The sequence below is a fragment of the Anthonomus grandis genome, chromosome 6 (assembly GCF_022605725.1).
Source record: "Anthonomus grandis grandis chromosome 6, icAntGran1.3, whole genome shotgun sequence".
Taxonomy (NCBI): domain Eukaryota; kingdom Metazoa; phylum Arthropoda; class Insecta; order Coleoptera; family Curculionidae; genus Anthonomus; species Anthonomus grandis.
In genome coordinates this window covers 27,414,225-27,436,044 of record NC_065551.1, presented here as the reverse complement: position 1 = coordinate 27,436,044, position 21,820 = coordinate 27,414,225, and the positions used below count along the sequence as shown (strand labels likewise).

General features: G+C 28.5%; 2 protein-coding genes across 6 annotated transcripts; one reads left to right on the top strand and one right to left on the bottom strand.

Annotated features, from left to right (window-relative positions):
• LOC126737153 (uncharacterized) lies at positions 1 to 18,646 on the top strand. The gene is made up of 6 exons (XM_050441910.1): positions 1 to 234; positions 17,406 to 17,502; positions 17,558 to 17,663; positions 17,714 to 17,787; positions 17,845 to 18,007; positions 18,061 to 18,646. Exons 2-6 carry the CDS (start codon positions 17,416 to 17,418, stop codon positions 18,165 to 18,167), a joined length of 537 nt encoding a protein of 178 aa, XP_050297867.1. The 5' UTR covers positions 1 to 234; positions 17,406 to 17,415; the 3' UTR covers positions 18,168 to 18,646.
• On the bottom strand, positions 16,699 to 21,282 carry LOC126737147 (uncharacterized). Of its 5 annotated transcripts, XR_007660894.1 has the most exons (7): positions 20,912 to 21,280; positions 20,660 to 20,856; positions 20,351 to 20,610; positions 20,065 to 20,277; positions 19,658 to 20,014; positions 18,772 to 18,859; positions 18,650 to 18,707 (listed from the first exon to the last, which is right to left on the bottom strand). XR_007660894.1 is itself a non-coding variant. In XM_050441902.1 (6 exons), exons 2-6 carry the CDS (start codon positions 20,930 to 20,932, stop codon positions 19,746 to 19,748), a joined length of 960 nt encoding a protein of 319 aa, XP_050297859.1. In that variant the 5' UTR covers positions 20,933 to 20,946; positions 21,003 to 21,280; the 3' UTR covers positions 19,528 to 19,745. The 5 variants fall into 5 exon arrangements, 3 of the variants coding, with proteins under 3 accessions (XP_050297859.1, XP_050297858.1, XP_050297857.1); XR_007660895.1 differs by lacking the exons at positions 18,650 to 18,707; positions 18,772 to 18,859 and adding an exon at positions 16,699 to 16,841; XM_050441902.1 differs by lacking the exons at positions 18,650 to 18,707; positions 18,772 to 18,859 and having other exon boundaries at positions 19,528 to 20,014; positions 20,912 to 20,946; positions 21,003 to 21,280.
• Between the last annotated feature and the right edge of the window lie 538 nt (positions 21,283 to 21,820).

Below are 21,820 nucleotides of genomic sequence, written 5' to 3'. Positions count from 1 at the left end.
AAGCGCGATTATTAAGTTGCGATTTTTACCTTGGCAGATTTGCGGTGAATTGCGCGTGTTGGAAAATCTCTGCGAGGAAAATCTGTTTAGGAATTCTGTGTGAATTTTCTTATTTATTAATTATTTGGAAGTAGTTTTAGTTTACAGTAGTTGGTCATAAGTTAGTGCTTTTATAAAGTGAAAAATTGTGGGTAGAAGATTAAAATTTTTGTCAGAAGAAAGTTCATATTTAAGGTAAGAAAAATTTTAACTTAGTGAACATTTTGAAATAAAAATCACGATGATTTATAATTATAACAACATTCAGTACTATTGATTTTTATCACTATTTATTCTTTAATTCATACATCACACGATATGCATAAAATGTAACAATAAAAAAATTTTCATAAGTTGGAAATGATTTATGGTTATTTTTAGCTGCTGATGATATAACACCTGAATGTTGATGTTTTGATTAGTTTTTCGCATTTAGTGATTTTTTATATTCAGATGGTTATTGAAATTCAAATTTAATTTTTTAAGAAAATTTTTTTAGTAATGTTAACATATTTTTTCTGCTGCTTGACGTAGAAGCGAAAGAACCATTAAACATTGCAGTTTTAAGTTATTCAAAACATCCTAAAAAATTAGCCATAAAAATATGCGTACACAACACGCGTAGTTGAAGATTTATAGCGAGATATTTTAATTAGATCTATCTATTACGGGTTTACAGAAAATGTGCAGGATTTTGAATAAAAATTGATTTTTGAAAAAAAAAGAATTAAAAATTCACAACCCATCCATAAATAAAAAAAAATTCCAACAAATTTATTTATTTAAAAATATATACACAAGCTTTTTATTTAAATTAATTTGCACCTTTGTTATGAATCTTAAAAAAATATATGAGGATGTTTAAAGAAAATATATATGAAAAATAATATGTTATTAGTTGTATGTGTTAGCTTTATTCATTCATCATAGTCAAAATGATAATTAACGAACATTTAACAATACATAATATAGAAGCCTAAATAAAATATAAGTTTGAAAATTGAGTTGTGGTACTAAATTAATTAACTTTTTAAATACTATATTACATAAATTAAAACTATTTTATACCGTACTTATGTAAATTATTATTTTTAATTAAGGCGTATTCATACAATATAAATAAAACATTTTCAAGGAATAATTTTTTTTGTTACGATTTTGCATGACGAGCTATGATCTACTAACCAATTTTCTTTTGTCGATCTCCTACCCTCGATTAGCTGCTGCGTCCTAATTTTGTGTTAAATGAATAGCCCTAGGAACATTAATCAATTAACCTATTTATGTAAGTAATGGTGATTCGAACCTTCTTGGCTGGATAGATACTATTATAAAAAAAATTCTCAATATTAATCAATATAAAAATATATATACTCAAGATATAAAGATAAAAATTGTGAAAGAAAGAGAATTGTTTGGTAGTGCGTAGTCTCTGGATACCCAAAAGACATTTTCATTACCATATTTTAAATGGTTCAAGGTACTTTTAACGTATTTTTATCATGTTGGAAATAATTAGTGTAATAAAACAATGCCAATGTCTAAAAACTAAATTGATGTGCAGAAATAAAGATGGACATTTTTTTGAATAACTAATAGTGACGAATTTTTTGTATTTACTGAATTAGGCAGCAGTAAATCTCCGTTAACTTTGCTAATTTAATTATCCTCGTCGTTTTTAATATTAAAAAAGTTAACAATTGAAAAAAAGTTAAATTTTGTAATGGGATTTGAATAAATATGCTAATTATTAACTGTAAAAAAAATAATAGGAGAGATAAGCGATTCTTAGACAACAACTAAAAATATGGTGAGACTATCAAATTTGAGTCTTAAATTAAGCTGTATTTTTGGGATATTGAAATACTCATTAAAAAAATAAAATTAGTAATAAAAAGTATAACATTAACCTCAGAATTTAACTTTTTTATACATTTATGGTTATTCTCTATAAATTCCCTAGAAAATCACATAAATGAAAAACCTGGTAACAAACAAAAAAAGTCGGAAAACAAGTTTTTAATAAAATTCATTCAACACCTATTTCAGAGAGATTTCAGAAAAATATATTAATTAATTAATATAACATTAATTCTGTCAGTGTAATGAGACAGCAAGTCTCCGTTTATATTTCCAACTATTTCTTTTTCCAACTTTTCTTAGGTATTTTATTATAAGTGTCTAAATAACCTTCAGTTAAATTAGTCTTGGATAATTACCGACCAATATTTCTAAAATCCAATTTTGCAAAGGTTTTCGAAAACGTACTAAAAGGCAAAAAGAAAAAAAATACTTTCTCATAAGAAGAATTCGGATTTAGGGAGGAAATGTCAAACAAATATTCTCCGGCTTATTTCACGACAAACATTTATTGCAATTTTGAAAAAAATCTCTAGTTGTTTTCATTGATTTCGAGAAGGCATTCGATACAATACACCATAATCAGCTACTAACAGTATTGCAAAAATATGGGTTTATACTTCTTATTTTTCTCGTTATTAAAAGATACCTAAAGAATAGGTATCTTTTAATTAAGTTTCCATAGTACTGTCTTAGGGCCAATATTCTTTAACCTATAAATAAATAATATTTTAGATAAGAAGATTAGTAATTTTGCAAATGATAGCCTAATTTTGGTTTTGTGTGACAATTAAAATTCCCTAAAAAAATCTGTACAAGAAAATATTAAATTAATATTACAATTTCTTAAATCTAAAATTTTACTGTAAATTTAAATAAGGCTTATTTTCTTGTTTTTACACCTTTACACTTAACTTAGTAATCTCCCAAATTATCTGTTTATCAACATACTAAAACTGTGGTTGTCAAAATATCACCAGATGTGGAAAAACAAACATGAAATACTTATACGTTTAGGAAAATTTAAATATTTAAAAAAGATATTATACATGCTACAACTGTATGCCTAGGAGAATCACAATAATTGAATTATTAGACTTTTGCAAGGGGTGGTATCAGAATACCATTTATGTTTTGTTGGAAAGAGTTCAAAAGTAGGTACTTACTTCAAACGATCTCTAAAAAGAAGTTCTAATGAAAGTACTATCCTACTATCGTTATCAGATATATTTTTCTTTAATATTGCCTAAATCCAAATGACAACATATCCATAGAGCAGAATAAATATATAACAAACATGCATTTTACAGGAATAAAACAATCATTAAGAGTATCAAAATCAGAAATACTGTAACTGTGAGTTTGCTGTAAAATATATAAATTATATTAATATTGAGTGAATTTTGCAAATTCTCTGCTATTTTTAATACACAATTTATTATGTTATTCTTTTAGATATTTGGCCTGTTGAAGCTATGGTAGCAAATAAAACATTTTGTTGAAGTTTGGTCTCTTAATGTTGGTTTATTAAAGATTTTGTAAAAGGATGGATAGTTCATGATAATTTTTATGTAAAGAAGTATTTTTACATTTGGCTGTACCTAAAGCTAAATTAATACAGAGTAGGTTATATTTGGAAGCAATGGACAATCACATGCATATTAATTAATCAATAACTTAGAATACAAATTTTATAATGTCTACAAGGAAAAAATTAAGTGATGAGAATTATTAAAATATAGTGTTTAGTTGATTTGCAAGACACGTGTAATATTTTGAATTTCTTTAAACCGCTTAAAATAATATGAAACTATAAAAAGTTTGATATAAACATTTCTCTTTTCTCCCACAAGTTTCTCCTCAAGATCATTAAAATTTATTTTAGTCACGGTGATCTAATACATTTAGTTAACCTTTGAAGATTGAGACGCGGGCCAAATTGATATTCAAAACAAATAACAAAACCAGATTGTTTGCATTGGAATTTAAAGTCTCTTGATCAAGGATTCGAGACAGCCGGGTAATTTTTCATTACAAAGAGTATTTCTGCGCAATAAAACAGTGAGTACTGTTTTAACAAAAAGGGCAAAGTAATAAACCTGTAATACATAAAAAAGAATAATTATAATATTTGCATATTTTGTCAAGAACAAGGTAATGTTGAATTTTAACTTACGATTTAAATCCTTCTTCGTATTAACAAACCGTTGAGTCATCGCGATCTTAATCATTCTTATTAAGAAGTAAAAGATCTTGAACCACGATGTATAATGCGGATTAATTTAACGTATGTGTAATCTTAAATGAAACATGAATGGTGATTATTGCACCAACCCAAAGCTAAAAAAATAATATTTTTTTTGTGTTTGCATAGCCAAATAAGGACCGAATGACAATCCAAAATACATTTACACAAGAATAGTATGTTTAAACATAAATTCCTGGAAGTTTACTTTAATTAACATTGTTAAAACAAATATTTCTTTTGATACACACATGGTATCCGTGCAAACAACGCTAAAATATACTAAATGTATATTTTTAGCCAACTCGCCATTATTTTCTGGGTCGGCGTAATAATTTTTCATGTCCAATTGCAATTTTTCAAATAATCCTAATCGCTCTTAATTGCTTGACTCATCGAGTCATTAGATGTTCTTGATTTTCCACAGTAATTAACTGAGTATTTATTAATTGGTTTTGCTATCTGGATCTTCTTGACGTTATTTGAATCAGGAAATTCATTTAAAACTGACGGTTAGTAGCTTTTTATACTTGGAATTTTTTGTTTCCCTGAAGAATGAATACTGTTCAAAACGTAAAAATCGATGTAAAGGAAGAAATAGTTTAATTAATAATCTGTAATGCAACATAATGAAAAATACATCGATTTTTCATTTTGTCGCAGGCATTCTTAAAGTAGCTCATTAAGGTCCATTAATAAAGATTAGTTCCATGTCGTAATGGTCTGCCTATATATTTAAGTATAATACTCTCCATTATAGACGTTTACATATTTGCTGGCGCCTACCTGTTCTTTATTAACTTTTCCACTTAATTGCTGTCATATGGAAGATTTAGATAAATTGTACTAAACAATTTTTTGTAAAAATATTATGAAAACCTTCCTTTTGTGGATAATTTGATGATGAATTTTAATTTTAATGATCAATAGCTTGTAATGAAATATTTTAATAAAAGGTTTGCATTTTTCCATAAATCTTTGATAATATAAGGTTTTTTCTGCAGTATTGTTTGTATTGTTATGATATTGTATTGTAAATAGATTTTTTTTAAATTTTCAAAAACTGAAATGTTTAAAAACATTGTTTTCCACTATCCAACTATCAAATGAATTATAAATTTTATGTAAAACCTAAGTAACATTTCCCTCACCTAAATATTATTATTATTTAATCCATTTTAGCAAAAATTATTTCAAGACAAATTCCTTCATTAATTTACGATTTTCTCAAATTTTAAAAGTCCTACGGTTGCAACCTTTAGTGTGACCCTGAAAACACAGAACAGTTTTACCAGTAACCAAAAACTTATTTTTTTTAACTTTTGACACGTGTTTCACCCACAATGTTAGCACTATTGGGAGGAGATTAGAACTAAACTAAAACTACTTACAAGTGGTCTTGTAAACTAAAGAAGTAGTTAATAGTCCGGAAAATCTAATGAAGCATAGCTGAATAAAGTTTAAACACTAAGTAAACTGTATAATTAACTATTGGGGTTATACCTTTATCCCTATTAAAAATGATTTTTTGATTTTAAAATATTGCTAAAATTTTCAATTTTAGAAATATTCAAAAAATTCATTTGAAATTATTATGAGATTACGAGAGAAAATAGATGAATAGGAATAATATAATAAAAGGATCTCTAAGGGATATCGACCAGAAGTGCCAAATAACTGATTCATCAGTCTTGGAACTTTAAATCAAGATAAACCAGCAGCTAATATGATTCCACATTATTTTTTGAATAAACAACGACTAGTCAATCGTAAAATGAATGTTTCATGTGCAAATCCTTTAGGACCAGCAATGCACAATAATCAATCAATGATGAAATCTTCTATTCATGGCATCATCAAGAAACGATATTTATACATACTTACGAAATCTATCTTCAACAAGCGTTTTTTGTTGTTTTTTTGGACAGCACGCTACCTAAAGTAAGAATCTCGTAGATTTGCTAAATATACGATAGTGAGTTTTACATTAGATATTGAAAGATGGATCATAATAATGGATAGTTATAGTTGCTGATTCATTATGTTGATAAAATAATTCATCGTTCTTCTCATATAGAAGACAGTTTCCAAATTATAATATTTAGAGAACTCTCTCTTTAACAAAATTCGGAAATCTACAAACGTATTACTTTCTAAAACGATTTTTTAAATCAATATTAAGGAAAAACATCTTATATAAGATGTTGAATAAAAAAGGCATTTCCTAAACTATATTTGAATATGCCATCAACGTTTGCCTTATGATATTTTGATGAGTCAAACCAAACTTGGATGTAGCTACGGTTCAAGTTGAGAATTTATTGATGATTATTTAGGGACTTGCGAAAATTCAGTACAGAATAGGAATATTCCCTAATTGTTGGCAGTCGCGAATAACTTAATTTAGATAAGAAGTGTAAATTTGACGTCATCGCCAATGTTTGATTATAGAATCCGATCCCTACGTTTCATGACATCAAATTGATCCAGAAGCAAGGATCTTGCAAGGAAATTGATCTATTATTAAATGAATTATTGCTCTTTGTTTCTATAGCTTACTCTATAGAAGTGTAAACTGAAAAAAGGGAATCAGCTTTACAAATCCATGCACTTCAGAGAATAATTTTTTTTTAAATATTTTTTTGTGTTCATTTAAACAACAAACCATAATATATATATCACATCCGTTTATGGTTTGTGTATATTTGTTTATAAATCTCCTAACCAGTCCAGTGGGTAGAAATTTGCATTTTCGGCACATAAAATGGTTTCTGGTAAAATGACGTAAGAGTGACGTATAGTTGCTATTCCTACCTGTTTATTAGCCTTGACTCCTACCTTAAAATTGTGTAAAAGCAAGTGTTCGTAACCTTAACAAATTTTTGCCATATTCAAGTATTTCATTGCCTTTATTCGAAAGCTAAGAAGCTTTCCTTCAACGATTTCTTTCTACGTCTTAACCTTTTACGTTTTTAACCTCTTGACTGCAAACAAATTAAGGAAAAAAAAACACTAAATACGATAATTCGAAAATTCAATTATAACATATTCGCCCTTGAATTGGTTAAGATAAACGCCAGTATATAGCAGTCGGCGTCCTTTGATCAAATCAAACTCGGTATCTGAAAGAGGGAAATGTTTTATAAATAATAGCAGCTGGGTAAGATACAGATTGGAATTTTAAATGCAATTTTGCACTTGAGAAAAGTCAGATTGCGAAGCGGCAGTTCTTTATATATTGTGTCTGAGTGGTATGAGATTGCAGTAACGATTTTTTTTTTCATCTCTTTACTTCTCTTTGGCTTGAAATGTTGGAGCACTCACTCCGTGAAGTGTTACTTTTATGGTCAATTATGGTCAGAGATTTATGATTGTTTTAATAACTAATTACATTTTTAGTGAGTAAGAATGTTTTTTTATATTAACTTTAAGTATTTACTGTGATTTGGGTTGATTTAAGGGTCATAAAATTAGCTTTTTTCGCTTTAGACTTTAGGTCCAACCAGAACCATTTCCGAAGATGTATTTAATGAAGAAATTTCTAACTTGAATTAATCACTTATGAGTTTTTGTATTTCTCTTTATTTGAGATGCTAGAAAAGATTCCTCAATTTTTTATTAACCTTTTTAGTAATTTTTAGGTTGCTTTAATCTTATGTACATAAGAGCTACTTTCTTTACTTTAACCTTAAGGTTAAACCAGACCCATTTCCTTATATAATATTTCTCAGTAATCTCATTTATGAATTTATATTCGAAATTAATCACCTCTATACCGAGCGCTACCGTGACTGCCTGTTGTGTATTTATGCAGATCACGATTCTCTTTGGCAAACAAATTCTCGTTAAAATATACAAATTGCGCAATTGGAAAACAAGGCTTTAAATTAAAATTTAGTTCGGCGCCAAGTCGCTTAAGCTCCACCATTTTGAAACCTATTTATAATGCGCAACATCTTGAATTAGTTATTTAGAGCCTTTTAAAATTACACAAAAGGTGTCAGTCGCGTAAATTAATGGGGGATATTTTGTATATATTAAATTGCAAAAGAACGACTAATTAAGTAGCTATTAATTAGCAGTCGAAAGGTGAATGCACAAACTAAAGAATTTGCATATCAAAAAATCTGCAGTGATATGGAAATTTCAAAGGAATACAACAGTTCTTTATTATTTCTGACACTTTTGATAGCTTTTTTTCATAATATTTAATGATTGCTATATACTTTCATAATGAAACAAGTTAGAAATTTCACATATATTGATCTTACCAAATGGATGCAAATGACACTTAAGATGTTATCTCAATGCCAACATTTTTATGAAAAGCCTTGTTTACTTATATTATTTATATAGAAGATGAATATGGATCCGCTATAAATGGAGATTAATGATTCATATCTTTTTCAAACTGGAGATCACTATGATACTACTGCAATTTTATCGAAACAAACCGATTATGAATTTGTCAATCATTATTTCCTATAAGGTTTTCAGCTGTCTTTTTGTAATCATTATTAGATCTGGTTATCCTTAATATGGATGGATAACTGTCATTGTAAATCAGCAACATAAGTTTTTAAATTAATATTGCATTAGTGGATTAACAAAGAATATTTTATTTACATATCGGTTACATTGTTACTTTTGACAAAATTGATAAATGTGGCAAGTCAATTTAGTAAAAGTTATTATCATAATAATCTTACTATCACCATTCCAATACCTAAGATACCAAATAGATTATTTTGGAAGCCCAATAACTAATCAATCAATAGATAGGTTAATACGAATAACTCTTCTGGAGCAAACTCTCAATGGTACCATATCTGTGTCAAAGTGTGAACGTCCTAAATCTATGAACGTTGCAGCCCTAGACCATCACCAAGCTTTGTGGGTAATTAAAATTACAGGCGAAGTACTACGAAGTTGAAATAATTCTCCATGTGATGATTTAATGATGATTGAAAATGATTAACTTATAAAAAAACACTTAAGCACATAATAAACAGTAACACTTTTATCGACAGAATGGGCATAATAAGTGTAAAAATAACAGGTTGATAAGCAGAGAAAACCATTCCAAAGACTAACAGATTTCCTTTTTCTGTTTCCTTACTTATAGAATATAAAAGTCCTTTCCTATTATCCGTGAATCCTTAATATCTTGTAATGTAAAATTTTTATAAATCCAGAGGAGATAATAGGCAAAATAAAGCACGTTAGAGACGTAAAGATAATTGCGATGTTATTTTTTATGGCTCATTTATTTATTAATTGAGACCTTCAACAATTATACTCGTTTATGAGGAAATATCCCGCACATGTGTATCCCACATAAATTTGGCAATAAATAATAACCTAATTAAATGTCCACACTTGGTCCAATTAATTTAACGTTTATTCATTAACAATCTGTTTTAAACTTGATATTTAACTTATACATGTTGAAAGAAATGAAGTTTGGAAGAAGCAGTGAAAACGTTACAGAAACCAAATTAGGAGCCTTAGAGATTATGATTGGAGTTTAAATAATAATAGAAGTAAATGATATATAATTAGATAGTATTAATAAGCCTCAATGGTAACTATCTTATGAATATTGGTTACCTACCAGTAGTTGAAACAGTTTGCCTTACTATAAAATTTCTATTAATATTCAGATGATAGGCGAATAAATTTTGAAAGCATAAATATTCATAAAAAACACCAAGTTAAGTACCAATTAAAATTATGATGAGCTACGGTACAGGAATTTTAAGCGTATTAACAAATCATTAGTTTTAATTATATTTCATATTAATGTATGTCATTTCAGAGATATCAGCAGCAGGTTTTTCCTAATAAACATTTTTTTATATTTCATTTATTCTGCCATACCAAGTTTCTTAATTTAATTCTTCCTGTAAAGATGTTGTAGTCATTAGACTTTTTGTAGAATTCAATAGAAATGCCATAAGACTTATATGGGTTGGACAACTGTTGACTAACAGGCAAATAACTGTTCTTCCTTGTGAGATGCAGAAGTTTTCCTTTTTGGTACTGATTTTATGGCAATGCTATATTTATACCGTATAGTTCGTTGTACTAGAAATGAGTCTAATGAGAAATGGGTTTTTAATTAGTGTGAATTTAAAAAACACGGATGTATTAGGTACTAGACCTCGATATTCAAGATGATCTTGCAATTGATTAGTATATTCTTTTTTGTAATGCAACTAAAATGGTACATATAATTAAGTGAAAAATACTACAGTAATAAGCAAACGCATTCTTAAGAGATTTTAGCCTATTAGTACCAATAATGGAAAAATAAAATAAGGTAATATATACAGTGAATTCACGATAAAAAGAACAAATTCATTTAAAACTCATGTATTTTATGTTTTAATTTCATACGTTTCGTTAGTCTGTTACATCATATTTGACAAGCCATTGATTGACAGGTATATGGTTTGCTATACAAAAAGTATTCAGAATATATCATAGAATTGTAAATCGTCATAATATACAGGGTGTTCTGCTTAAAAAAAGAATGTCGACGCCATGGGTTCTACTTAACGCACCCTGTACAGAAATTTTTTATTTCGAAAAACGTGCAAGTGACAATACTATTCGATGTTTCCAAAAAATATAAGAGGAAAAAATACCTGAATTTGTATTTGAATTAAATATTTCATAAATAAAAAAAAAAATTGACATGTATTGGTTTGCCCCTCGACGACTAACAAGAGTTCAGTTCAATGCAAGCTAAAGAGAAACGGAATATGTTAAATTCCAGTAACCATCAAAAGTTTGTATTCGAGTTAGAATTTTACAAAGAAGTTGTTTTCTTTTTATTCCAAGCGCTCATATAATAGGATTATTTTTTTTTAAATGTAGTTATTTATTTTGAATCCAGTTAAATTTTTCAAGGAATGTGTGTACAAATTTTCAAAATTTTATTAAAAGAACTTTTTGAGTTATCGATAATTTGTAAAATATAAAAATTTTCCAAAAAAAAATTGTTTTTTTCAAAATTTTGTCTATTTTTTTTTAACTGAAAAATGTGCCAAACCAAATTAATTGAAGAAGTATCAATTTTCAAATCTGTGTCTAGTCTGGTTTTGATTCATGACATTTTTGAGAGTTTTTAGGAAATTTTTTTTTTTTTTTAATGCTGAAATAGATGTTCAAATCAAATTAACTGAAAAATCTGTGTATCAATTTTCAAGTGTCTCTTTAGCCTGGTTTTCGATTTATGAGCTTTTTGACATTTTTTTAGGAATAAATTTAATTTTCCAACATGAAATAAATGTCTAACCAATTTAACTGAAGAATTTGTATACCAATTCCCAAATATCTTTTTAAGCTATTTTTTGATTTATGAGCTTTGTTTGCCACATGAGTTAGTCCCTGTCATCATCCTAATCATTTAGTCCCTGTCGCACTAATTGTGTGTCCTTCTTTTGTTTCTTTTCTTTTTCTTCTTCTTATTTTATTGAAGACGTCAAAGTTGGGCTAAACGTTTGTTCCTTGGGATTGCCTAAAACATACTTACTATCTTTTTTTTTATTTTTTTAAGAGGTTAAAAAAATCTGCAAACAGACACAGATAGTGTGGGGTTAAGGCTTTTTCCAGCCCCGACCCACTAAAAACCATTCCTCTATGTCAAAACTTCAGGGTTCTGGGTAAAAGCACACTGATTACATGCTTTGTCAATATTTTCAAGGAAAAGCACACTGGTTACATGCTTGGTCAATATTTTTGGGGTTTAGGCACACTGGTTACATGCTTGGTCAATATTTTTGGGTTTTAAGCACACTGATTACATGCTTTGTCAATTTTTTCAAGGAAAAGCACACTGGTTACATGCTGAGTCAAATCTTCAGGGTAAAAGCACACTGATTACATGCTTTGTCAATTTATTCAAGGAAAAGCACACTGGTTACATGCTTGGTTATTTTTTTCAGAAAAAAGCACACTGGTTACCTGCTTGGTCAATATTTTTAGGGTTTAGGCACACTGGTTACATGCTGAGTCAAATCTTCAGGGTAAAAGCACACTGATTACATGCTTTGTCAATTTATTCAAGGAAAAGCACACTGGTTACATGCTTGGTCATTTTTTTCAGAAAAAAGCACACTGGTTACCTGCTTGGTCAATATTTTTAGGGTTTAGGCACACTGGTTACATGCTAAGTCAATTTTTCAGGGTAAAAGCACACTGGTTACATGCTTGGTCAATACTTAAAGGGCTTAAGTGGATTTTCTATATGTTAGTTAGTTAAGTCAAGTGAAGTCACGTTAAGTTATAATTCTTTTTAATAAGATAAATAAACTGAAAAATGACTTCTTAAAATCTAAAAATGGCGCTTTCAAATTATGAAAATTTACATTTAAAACGAAATTGATACATCACAAATGCCTTCGCTGCTTATCTACGATTGGATATTAATTTATTTAGGTCCCATTTAATTTAAGCTATAAAAACTGCTATGTTAATTAAAACCCCCAAGATTTTAATAAATTCTAAATTTCCTTTTCATAGAATAAGTTTGAAGTGCAGATTTAACGAATAAATCCGCTTATCAGAGGGAGAACTTTAAATAAAGAGTTAATTTATTGGATGAATTTCCTAAGATTTTAATAATTTAAATAGAAAACCCCTAAGATTATAATAAATTCTAAATTCCCTTTTTATAGAATAAGTTTGAAGTGCAGATTTAACGAATAAATCCGCTTATCAGAGAGAGAGAAATTTTAATAAATAATTAATATGTCGAATAAATTTAGAAACCCGCTCATAATAATGTTTGACTATTTTGATCTTATTTAAAGTGCAGATTTAACGAATAAATCCGCTTATCAGAGAGAGAAATTTTAATTAATAATTAATATGTCGAAGAAATTTAGAACCCGCTCATAATAATGTTTGACTATTTTGATCTTGTTTAAAGTGCAGATTTAACGAATAAATTTGCTTATCAGAGAGAGAAAATTTAATAGAGTAAATTTATTGAGTGAGTTTTCTATAGAAAAGCCCCAATATTTTAATAAATTCAAAATTCCCTTTTTATAGAATAAGTTTGAAGTGCAGATTTAGCGAATAAATCTGCTAGCTAATCAGAGAGAAAAATTTTAATAAATAGCGAATCTAATGCATAGATGCGGTAAATCCACAAGAAATTTAACGCATAAATTTCCTATAGAAAACCCCTAAGATTTTAATAAACTCTAAATTTCCTTTTATAAAATAAGTTTGAAGTGCAGATTTAACGAATGAATCCGCTTATCAGAGAGACAAATTTTAATAAAGAATTAATATGTCGGATAAATTTAGAACTCGCCCATAATAAGGTTTTACTCTTTTAATCTTGTTCAAGGTGCAGATTTAACGAATAAATCCGTTTATCGGAGAGAGACATTTTAATAAGGAATTAATATGTCAAATAAATTTAGAACCCGCCCATAATAATGTTTGACTATTTTGGTCTTGTTTAAAGTGCAGACTTAATGAAAAAATCCGCTTATCAGAGGGAGAAATTTTAATGAGTTAATTCATTTAAAATAATTTCCTACAGAAAAGCCTCACGTTTATATGAATTTTAAATTCGCTTTTCATAGAATAAGTTTGAAGTGCAGATTTACCGAATAAATCCGCTGATCTAAGGGAGACATTTTAATAAAGAATTAATTTATCGAATAAATTTTCTATAGAAAACCCCCAAGATTTTATTAAATTCTAAATTCCCTTTTTATAAATTAACTTTGAAGTGAAGATTTAACGAATAAATCCGCTTATCAGAGGGAGAAATTTTAATAAAAAGTTAAATTTATCGAATAAATTTTCTCTAGAAAACCCCCCAAGATTTTAATAAATTTTAACTTCCCTTTTTATAGAATAAGTTCGAAGTGCAAATTTAGCGAATAAATCTGCTACCTAATCACAGAGAGAGAAATTTTAATAAAGAGGAAATTTAACGAATAAATTTCACATGTCTCCTGCTCCCTTAAAAAACATTGAAACAGAACTCCATAAAAGAAAAAAAGAATGAAAGCACCAGGTCGCGGGTTCTGGCAGCAAGCCTCTTGTTAGAGAGCAATTACAATATTTTTTAAATATATGTGCAAATATATTTACATAGATTTTACCTCGACAGTTCAACGCAAAAATGAAAGCACGAATAAAAAAACAAAATGTAAGATGATAGACCTCAAACCTTATTTTCGATATATTTTAAAAAAAATTGATTTTTGTGGCTTAGTCTAGTGTGTAATAATACAGTTTTTCATCTTTTTCGTTGTAATAACTTGCGAAGTTGTTGCTTCTATTCCAATAAAAGTTAGATAATAAAATTACCTACAATATTCGTATAAGCAATTTTCTTATGTGACTCAAAATTTATTACGGCCGCTTGTTTATAATATTTTGTACTTTTCGAATCCTTTTTATATCCAGGCTTATCTTGATTTTTCTTTCAAGCAAGGCTAAAAATTTAAAATCTATAGGCTCTCAAGAAAATTTCCAAAAATTAAAAACAGGTTTTATTGTTTTAAAAGTAACAATAACTACTTACTACGTAGAAAAATTAAACAATGACATTAACTGCCTTAAAAAAAAAAACAAATTAAAGACCTTTAAAATGCCAAGAATTTAAAATCAAATGTATTTTCAAGAAAAAATAATTACAGGATTATAATTTAAAAAATTTGATTCAGGGGCACAATGAATTGGAAGAGAAAAATTTGCTTGTAAGAATGACAATGATATAATAAATTACTCTTCAAACCATGGAATTTTAGCACATACATATATGTTTTAATTTTGAAGAAAGGTCTATTTTTAAGATGAGTTTCCCTTAAATTAACTATCCTAGGGATGATAAAAAGTTGTTTTTAACCTTGTAAATATTTGGTATGAACTATACTATATTCTCAAAATAAATGTATGCGTTTAATGCAATGAATGTTAACAACTTATGTTTAACGAACGTTTTTTAAATATCTGTGAAGACTAATGGACTGATCTGTATCATCAATTTAAATATTCGTAAGAACATTCATTATGTACTTAATGTCAATTGTCACTTGTTCTACCACATCACAACAGACCACATCTGATTTAAATGGAAGGTAGGTCTAAAGTTTCTAATCCTAGATCACATTTTAATGATGAGGAGAGTGACTTTAAAGTAATCAGCTCTTTCCTGGTCTCTTTAAAGAATATTAGTACCAAAAATTTTAAAGAGAACATTTAAGTAATATCCTCCAAAGGTTTGTCACCAAGCATTGGTATACACTACGTTCCCTGAATGCACTATCCTGATTTGTATTTCAAGCACTATAGGAATCTCAATTTAGTTGTTTTTTTATGAGTTGTTCACGCAATTAGGATGAGATACTTTAGTAGAAAATACAGCAGAAATTAGTGTTAACTCATTATTTTTATAACACTTAGTAGCTACACTAATAAGAAATCAAACAGACGAAATGAACATTAGTACAATTCTACATAAAATAAATGATTTATTGATTAAGGTTTAGTTACCCTGTTTCACCAAGTAACGGTTTCTAAATCTTTGAACTGTTAATAAATAATCTCACATGAATAGATACCCACTCGCTTATATATCTTTAGCAGTAACTCTCTCCTATCTCCTACAATGGTTTAATTAATGAAGCCGTAACGTCGATTAATTAAGGCGCCCTGATATTTATAGGAGTATCTCGTGCGCATTGTTTTTGTCCAATAAAAAATTAGGTTCTTTAATCTTAATGTCAAGTAATAAATCCGTAACATCGTTAAGGAGAATGAATCGCAGATTGCCCTTTAAAACGTAAAAGCAGCACGAACCAGATGCGAACTTGACCCAAATATCCAGGCAGCTTAAAATAGCTGATTTTATGATGGGATCGCAGGAAATTACCTTAAGGTGTGTGCCGCGCCTTATTTTTCATCGTCGCATCATTATTATGGGTTATACCAAAATTGATGTTTTACTAACGTATAATTTTAACTTTTTTTTCGTTATAAAAATTCCCTTTATTATTGACTAGGAAGAAAAATTTAATTTGTGTGGCACAATATATAAATGAAATGGTATTTTTTAAAGTAAATTATCTACCCTTATGTGTCTTTTGAAAAAAATCTTACATAATTTTAGAAACAAAAAAGAGGGTTCAAACTTAAAATTATGTAGAGAATATTGGTGGAAAAAGGTTATACATACGGAAGCAGTTTTCTGCTTAAGATCCAAAAAGTAAACTGAAATTGAATCTTTTAGATCACAAAACTAAAGTTAAGCAAAGAAAGTAAATTAATAAACAACATTTTTCAGAAGAAGTAAAATACCTTTACTTTAATTGATTGAAGAAAAACCCTAACGATGCCTTGATGTATGATTACCAAATATTTAAACTGATTGATTTACAAATTAAAATTTAGGAGAAATCTAGCACGGAATTAAATAGGAGCAATGAGAAGCTTATAACTTAACTTTTTCACATTTTATATCACAAAAAAATAAACATGCGACTTCCATATTCATGTTACTGAACATTTGAACTTTCAACTATTCGCTTGTTTTGCACCAGTTCCTTTCTTCCTTTTTTGTTTCTTTGTCGGTTTTAACGTCTTTTCTTCTCCTTCTCTTACTTCACTTTCTTTAGGCTCCCTTATTGATCGCTTCCTTTGTGCAAGTTATTAAAATATAAAACTAAAACATTTAATATACATATCAATGAATATTTAAGGCAAAACTGGCAATTGGTAGCAAAAGAGAACAGATCCAAATCTGGTTTATTATAAGAACTTAGGACAAACAGGATATTATATGAATTACACTATTAATAGCAATTACTGGTCCCACTTGTTGCATTAAAATTGATTAAAAAGTTATTTCTTAACTGCTTGCTCAATCTTTTATGTTTGGTTGGCACTTATACCATTTATCCTGTCCTCTCTTTTTATTTATGTGTCTCAAACATATGCAATGTGAAACTATGAGTAAGATGACCTTAATAAAATACGATGTTAAGAGTAGCATTCCCAATGACATAAGGAATAGGAGTAATAGACACAGAACTGCCAAGTTAGCAGTTTAAGCTAAGCAACCATCTGCTATCCACTATGCATGCTATATAATGACGATAATCTAATAACTATGGTATTTCATTATGCTTAAGCTTTTCAGAGCTATCTTAGTTTATAGTAGTAGCAATAAATAAAATATTTGATCAATCATGAGGTTACACAATTCACGTTATTTTTTTTATTTCAGAAAATAAAACATGGGCTGTGAAAGTGTAGTTCTAAAAAGATGTTGCTGCTGTGGTTCGTTAAGGACAGGTACCATAGTTGCAGGAGCAGGAGCAATAGTAAGCTATAAAACATTCTTGATTCCCTCAATATATAAACTATATTTTTCTATAGATTTTGGCCCTTCTTACAATCATTATCATCGTTCTTACAATGCTGGGTATTATCGACGTCAAAATAAGGATGATAGTACTTGATTCATTTCTGCCAGACATAGCAAGTAAGTAGCTTAAACATAATGTGATACATAATTAATTTATTTTTTTTTAGTTCAAATCATTCTTATAATAAACCTCTGCGTCACAGTTATATTGTCAATATTGCTAATAGTTGGTACAGTAAAGGTAATTCAGCAATATTTCTCCAATAGTTAAATATGATAATAATTAATGTTTTTTTAGCGAAATTTCTACCTTATGTCACCCTGGGTAATTCTTGGTGGAATGCTTATAATAGGATTATTAGTATCCGTGATTGTCACAGCTGTGAATTTTTATTCTGAAGGTACTCCCAATGACAACTTCAATGGAACTTTATGGCTGATTTTAGGTCTGATTTCTTTTGGTAAGCTTTATCAAAATTGATTAAGTAAATGATTTAAGTTAATGTATTTTTAGCAATTTACACCTACATGTGGCTGGTAGCCTTCAGCTTCTTTTATCAGGTCTGGCAAGAAGCTAAGCGGGGAGCTTATACCAAAGATCCTTTTAGGAGGCGCTACTAATTGCAGCTGAAAAGCTATTTGTTCTTGTTCTATGTTAGATGTTTTTGTCTACAGTAATTAAGTCATATATAAGCTGTAGTTAGGAACAAGTGTCTCGTTTAGTTGTGTGATTGATTATGTTGTGATTTTAACATGTTCTTGCTCTCTATCTGTAGTGACAGAAGTCTGATTGAATGCTAGAAATAAGAAAACGAATTTCACATTTTAGATCTAATTCTTGCGATATTTATTTAAAATCGCTATTCTTTTAAATAAATAATAGAAAAAAGTATTTCTTTTATAACATTTTTTACATATTCTACTTATGTAAAATTTAAAAGAAAAAATATTTAAATATTTAATTTCAATTTATTAAGACCCATAAAATAACATTTTCATTACTTGGGCTTCTAGCTTTAGGATTATTTATTTTTATTATGATGTAATGTGAATAATTGCCGTTTTTAGTTATTGTCTCTAATAAACATTTTATTTTACTACTTAAATGTATTTACCTAAATCCTTTCTTCTCAGTCCATAAATGGAATGTTTTTACGTTCTCTATTTTAAAAATTAAAATTATTTAAATATTACTTATTACGACATAAATACTCAACATACAAACCTTTATGCAAATTTGGTAAATGTTTGTAATAATTCATATATCTTTTTAATATTCCAGGAGCATTTGCAACATTTAATGCTAAACGTGTCTAGAATTAAAACGTCTAGTAATAGTAATAGTATAGTAATGGTAATAATAATAAAATTCAGTAAATTCTTATATATAAAAGCTGATGATAAGAAGTGACGATGATGAAGTGTAAAATAAAAAATATCATGTTTCCTAATAAAAAAATCAAAGCAATTAATTCGTTTTTATATAATGCTCGTATTCTATAAAATGATCAAATAAAAAAATTCAAAACTGATAGGGATGGAAAAAAACCAAAGATACAGAACTGATCAAGCAAAGGCGAGGAAAAAGATGAATCTAGGATACCAAGTAAACCATTAAAAGGTTACTTAAAAAGCTGATAAATACGAGTTATATATGCTAATAATTCCTCTAAAAAATCAAATGCATTCATAACCATAAAGTATACTTTACTCCATAAGAAAAAATAAAGAGCAGCACTAGACAGAATTAAAATAGTAAGAGATTTTATTCTTAGGGCTTATATCTGTCAATTAAAATGTCTAGTTTTCTTCCCATACTGATAAATGTATTAAAGATTACTAAGAAATTAGAAAAAGAAATCAGTCAACTTCATCATCAATAAACCAGATTAAGATGGATGGATAAAATCAGCTGATACAGCATTTGTCTTCAACTTCACGTTGTAGTAGAAGCAGTATAAAAGTGTTAACAATACCAGTATACTAATAATAATACGTTTATTCTACTGAGATTCCTTAAATCTCGTAAGACTTAATAATAGTTTGTAATTAATACAAAGCGATTGATCACTATTTAGATTCTGTTTTTCCTAAAAAATTTTCACCTTTACCTTCGAAGAAAATCATAATTAAACTGATGCTTTTTTGTAAAAACTCATTTTTCTGAAACCCAAGATAATATCCTCAGCTACTCTTACTCTATACGAGTTTCGTATCGCAAGTAAGCATTTTATGTTCTAACACCTTCTTCTCTGATTGATGTGATTTAAATTTATCAAGCGTATTTAGATCCAAGCTAATATTAGCAATTTCTTGTTCGATTAAAAGAGCTTGCTGGGAATTTTCTTCTTGCATTTTAGTACGTACACAGTAACATTTCTTTGGCTTTTGGATTTCTGTATCAGAATGTGATTGTATTGACTTAATCCTTTTATTGATTCGCGACGTGGAGCGTGTTAGGGACTCTTCTAAAAAATTTAATAGTAAATATAAATTTATAATATTTACAGATTCCTACCATTTAAAAGATCTTTTACATCTTTGATAGAGATGTCCTGCATAATATTATCATATCTTTTTTTCTGCTCTTTAGCTGTATTGACATAGGAGTTCGGTATTGCTAAGAATATTAAAGATTTTTCTAAAATTGTAAGAGATTCTCCAATTGCCTCTTCTTTGTCATCGAGATTATCATCTATGGTAAAGGATCCGTCAAAAGATTTTGATCTATCTAAAATATAAGAAGATATTTTTTGTTGCTTATACTCAGCTTAAAGCATGAACTTTTTTTAGTAAAGCTCTACCTCTTATAATCGGTTTTTCATTTATAAGTTCATTTTTTAACTGAGCTATCAGCTTCTCTATCGATGGATCTCCTGGTAAATATTTTAACTTATTACTATACAAATAGTCTTGATTTAATCTTGATAAGCTGCGGGATCTTTTCTTATGACTATTTTGTTCATGGCTGGAAGAAAGCCTCATATCATGATGTTCGTTTGAAAGTAATGAATCTCTGGATGATTGAGGGGTTTCGTCTTCATAAACTAGGTCTCTGTAGAAGCTAAAAATTAAATTATTTGCTTGTATTCAAAAAATAGCTTTTTGTTTACTTTAAAATTGCCATCCAAGCATAAATAGATGGCCCGTGCTCAATAAACTGACTAAGAATATATTCAAAACATATTGGACTAAATCCTCTTTCCTTATGACAAATATAGGTGCCAACCACAAAAGTGATAATATTTAGAATCAAGCATCTGATTATGCCAAGTAAAAGCCATGGTAGCATTAGGCTTGGTTTTTCTTCCTAAGAAATAGTACAGTATTAACATTTTTCAGGTTAGCCTTCATTAATTCCTTACAAATATTGCCGGCCATAACATTACAACATAAAAAGCTAAAAATGCATGTAAAGTTAAAGTTCTTGCTAGTAGTACTCCAGTTGTTATATACTTAAGGGGAGTCTCTAAGTATTTAGTTCTTTCCAGATTAAGTTCTGTATTCCATATTTCCTCCAGACTAGATCTTAGGTGGAATAAGGAAAAATCCAGGGACAGGAAGCATATTCCTAAGAATATTATTATAAGAATTTCAGATTGTCTCGGTAAGCCTAAGTGGACAGCTAGCATGTTTTTTTGGGTTTTACATATATAGAATAAATTTTTTTAATGATTTTTCTACACTTAAGATTTTGACATTTTTGTGATTTTAGTCTGACAACCTTTTTTTAATATTTAAAAAAAATATTTAGATACGTTCTAACTTAGATGTAATTCGCAACATTTTGGATGACATCATCATTCGATATGACGGCATCTCGAACACTCCATGCCTCAATGAAGTATTAGCAACCAGTGATACTGAACTACTAACCTTATTAGATGTATCTTTTAGTATGAAAATTAATAAGGGCAGTAGATTGATTGATTGATTTAAATAGATAGATGAGAAAAAATGGAAATTTCTTCAAACTAACCTTGAGAAGGAATGCAGATCAATGTATATTTGAGTTAATATAAGGTTAGATCTAGACCTTGCTTTAGATCATGCTTGGATTCGTAATCCAGTTATTGATTAACGTAGTTGTTAAGCTCCCGCATCTAAAGAAAATATAGCTTTTGTTCACTTTACATGAATCTTAAACAAGTCTATTAAATGAAAAATTAATTATGTAATGCAAGACATAGGAGTTTCCAATTTATCAAAACCATCACATCTTATACGTAAATAGTACTCTTCAAACAGTAAATAAAAAAAAAACAATTAATAAA

What these genes read in the sequence shown, in the direction of transcription:
- LOC126737153 (XM_050441910.1), top strand. Translation starts at nt 17,416, where the DNA reads ATGGGCTGTGAAAGTGTAGTTCTAAAAAGATGTTGCTGCTGTGGTTCG. An exon ending in TTGCAGGAGCAGGAGCAATA is followed by an intron (nt 17,503 to 17,557) that starts GTAAGCTATAAA and finishes ATTTTTCTATAG; the next exon opens with ATTTTGGCCCTTCTTACAAT. An exon ending in TTTAGGTCTGATTTCTTTTG is followed by an intron (nt 18,008 to 18,060) that starts GTAAGCTTTATC and finishes ATGTATTTTTAG; the next exon opens with CAATTTACACCTACATGTGG.
- LOC126737147 (XM_050441900.1), bottom strand. Translation starts at nt 21,178, where the DNA reads ATGCTAGCTGTCCACTTAGGCTTACCGAGACAATCTGAAATTCTTATA. An exon ending in GCTTGGATGGCAATTTTAAA is followed by an intron (nt 20,611 to 20,659) that starts GTAAACAAAAAG and finishes TTTAATTTTTAG; the next exon opens with CTTCTACAGAGACCTAGTTT. An exon ending in TGAAAAACCGATTATAAGAG is followed by an intron (nt 20,278 to 20,350) that starts GTAGAGCTTTAC and finishes CTTATATTTTAG; the next exon opens with ATAGATCAAAATCTTTTGAC.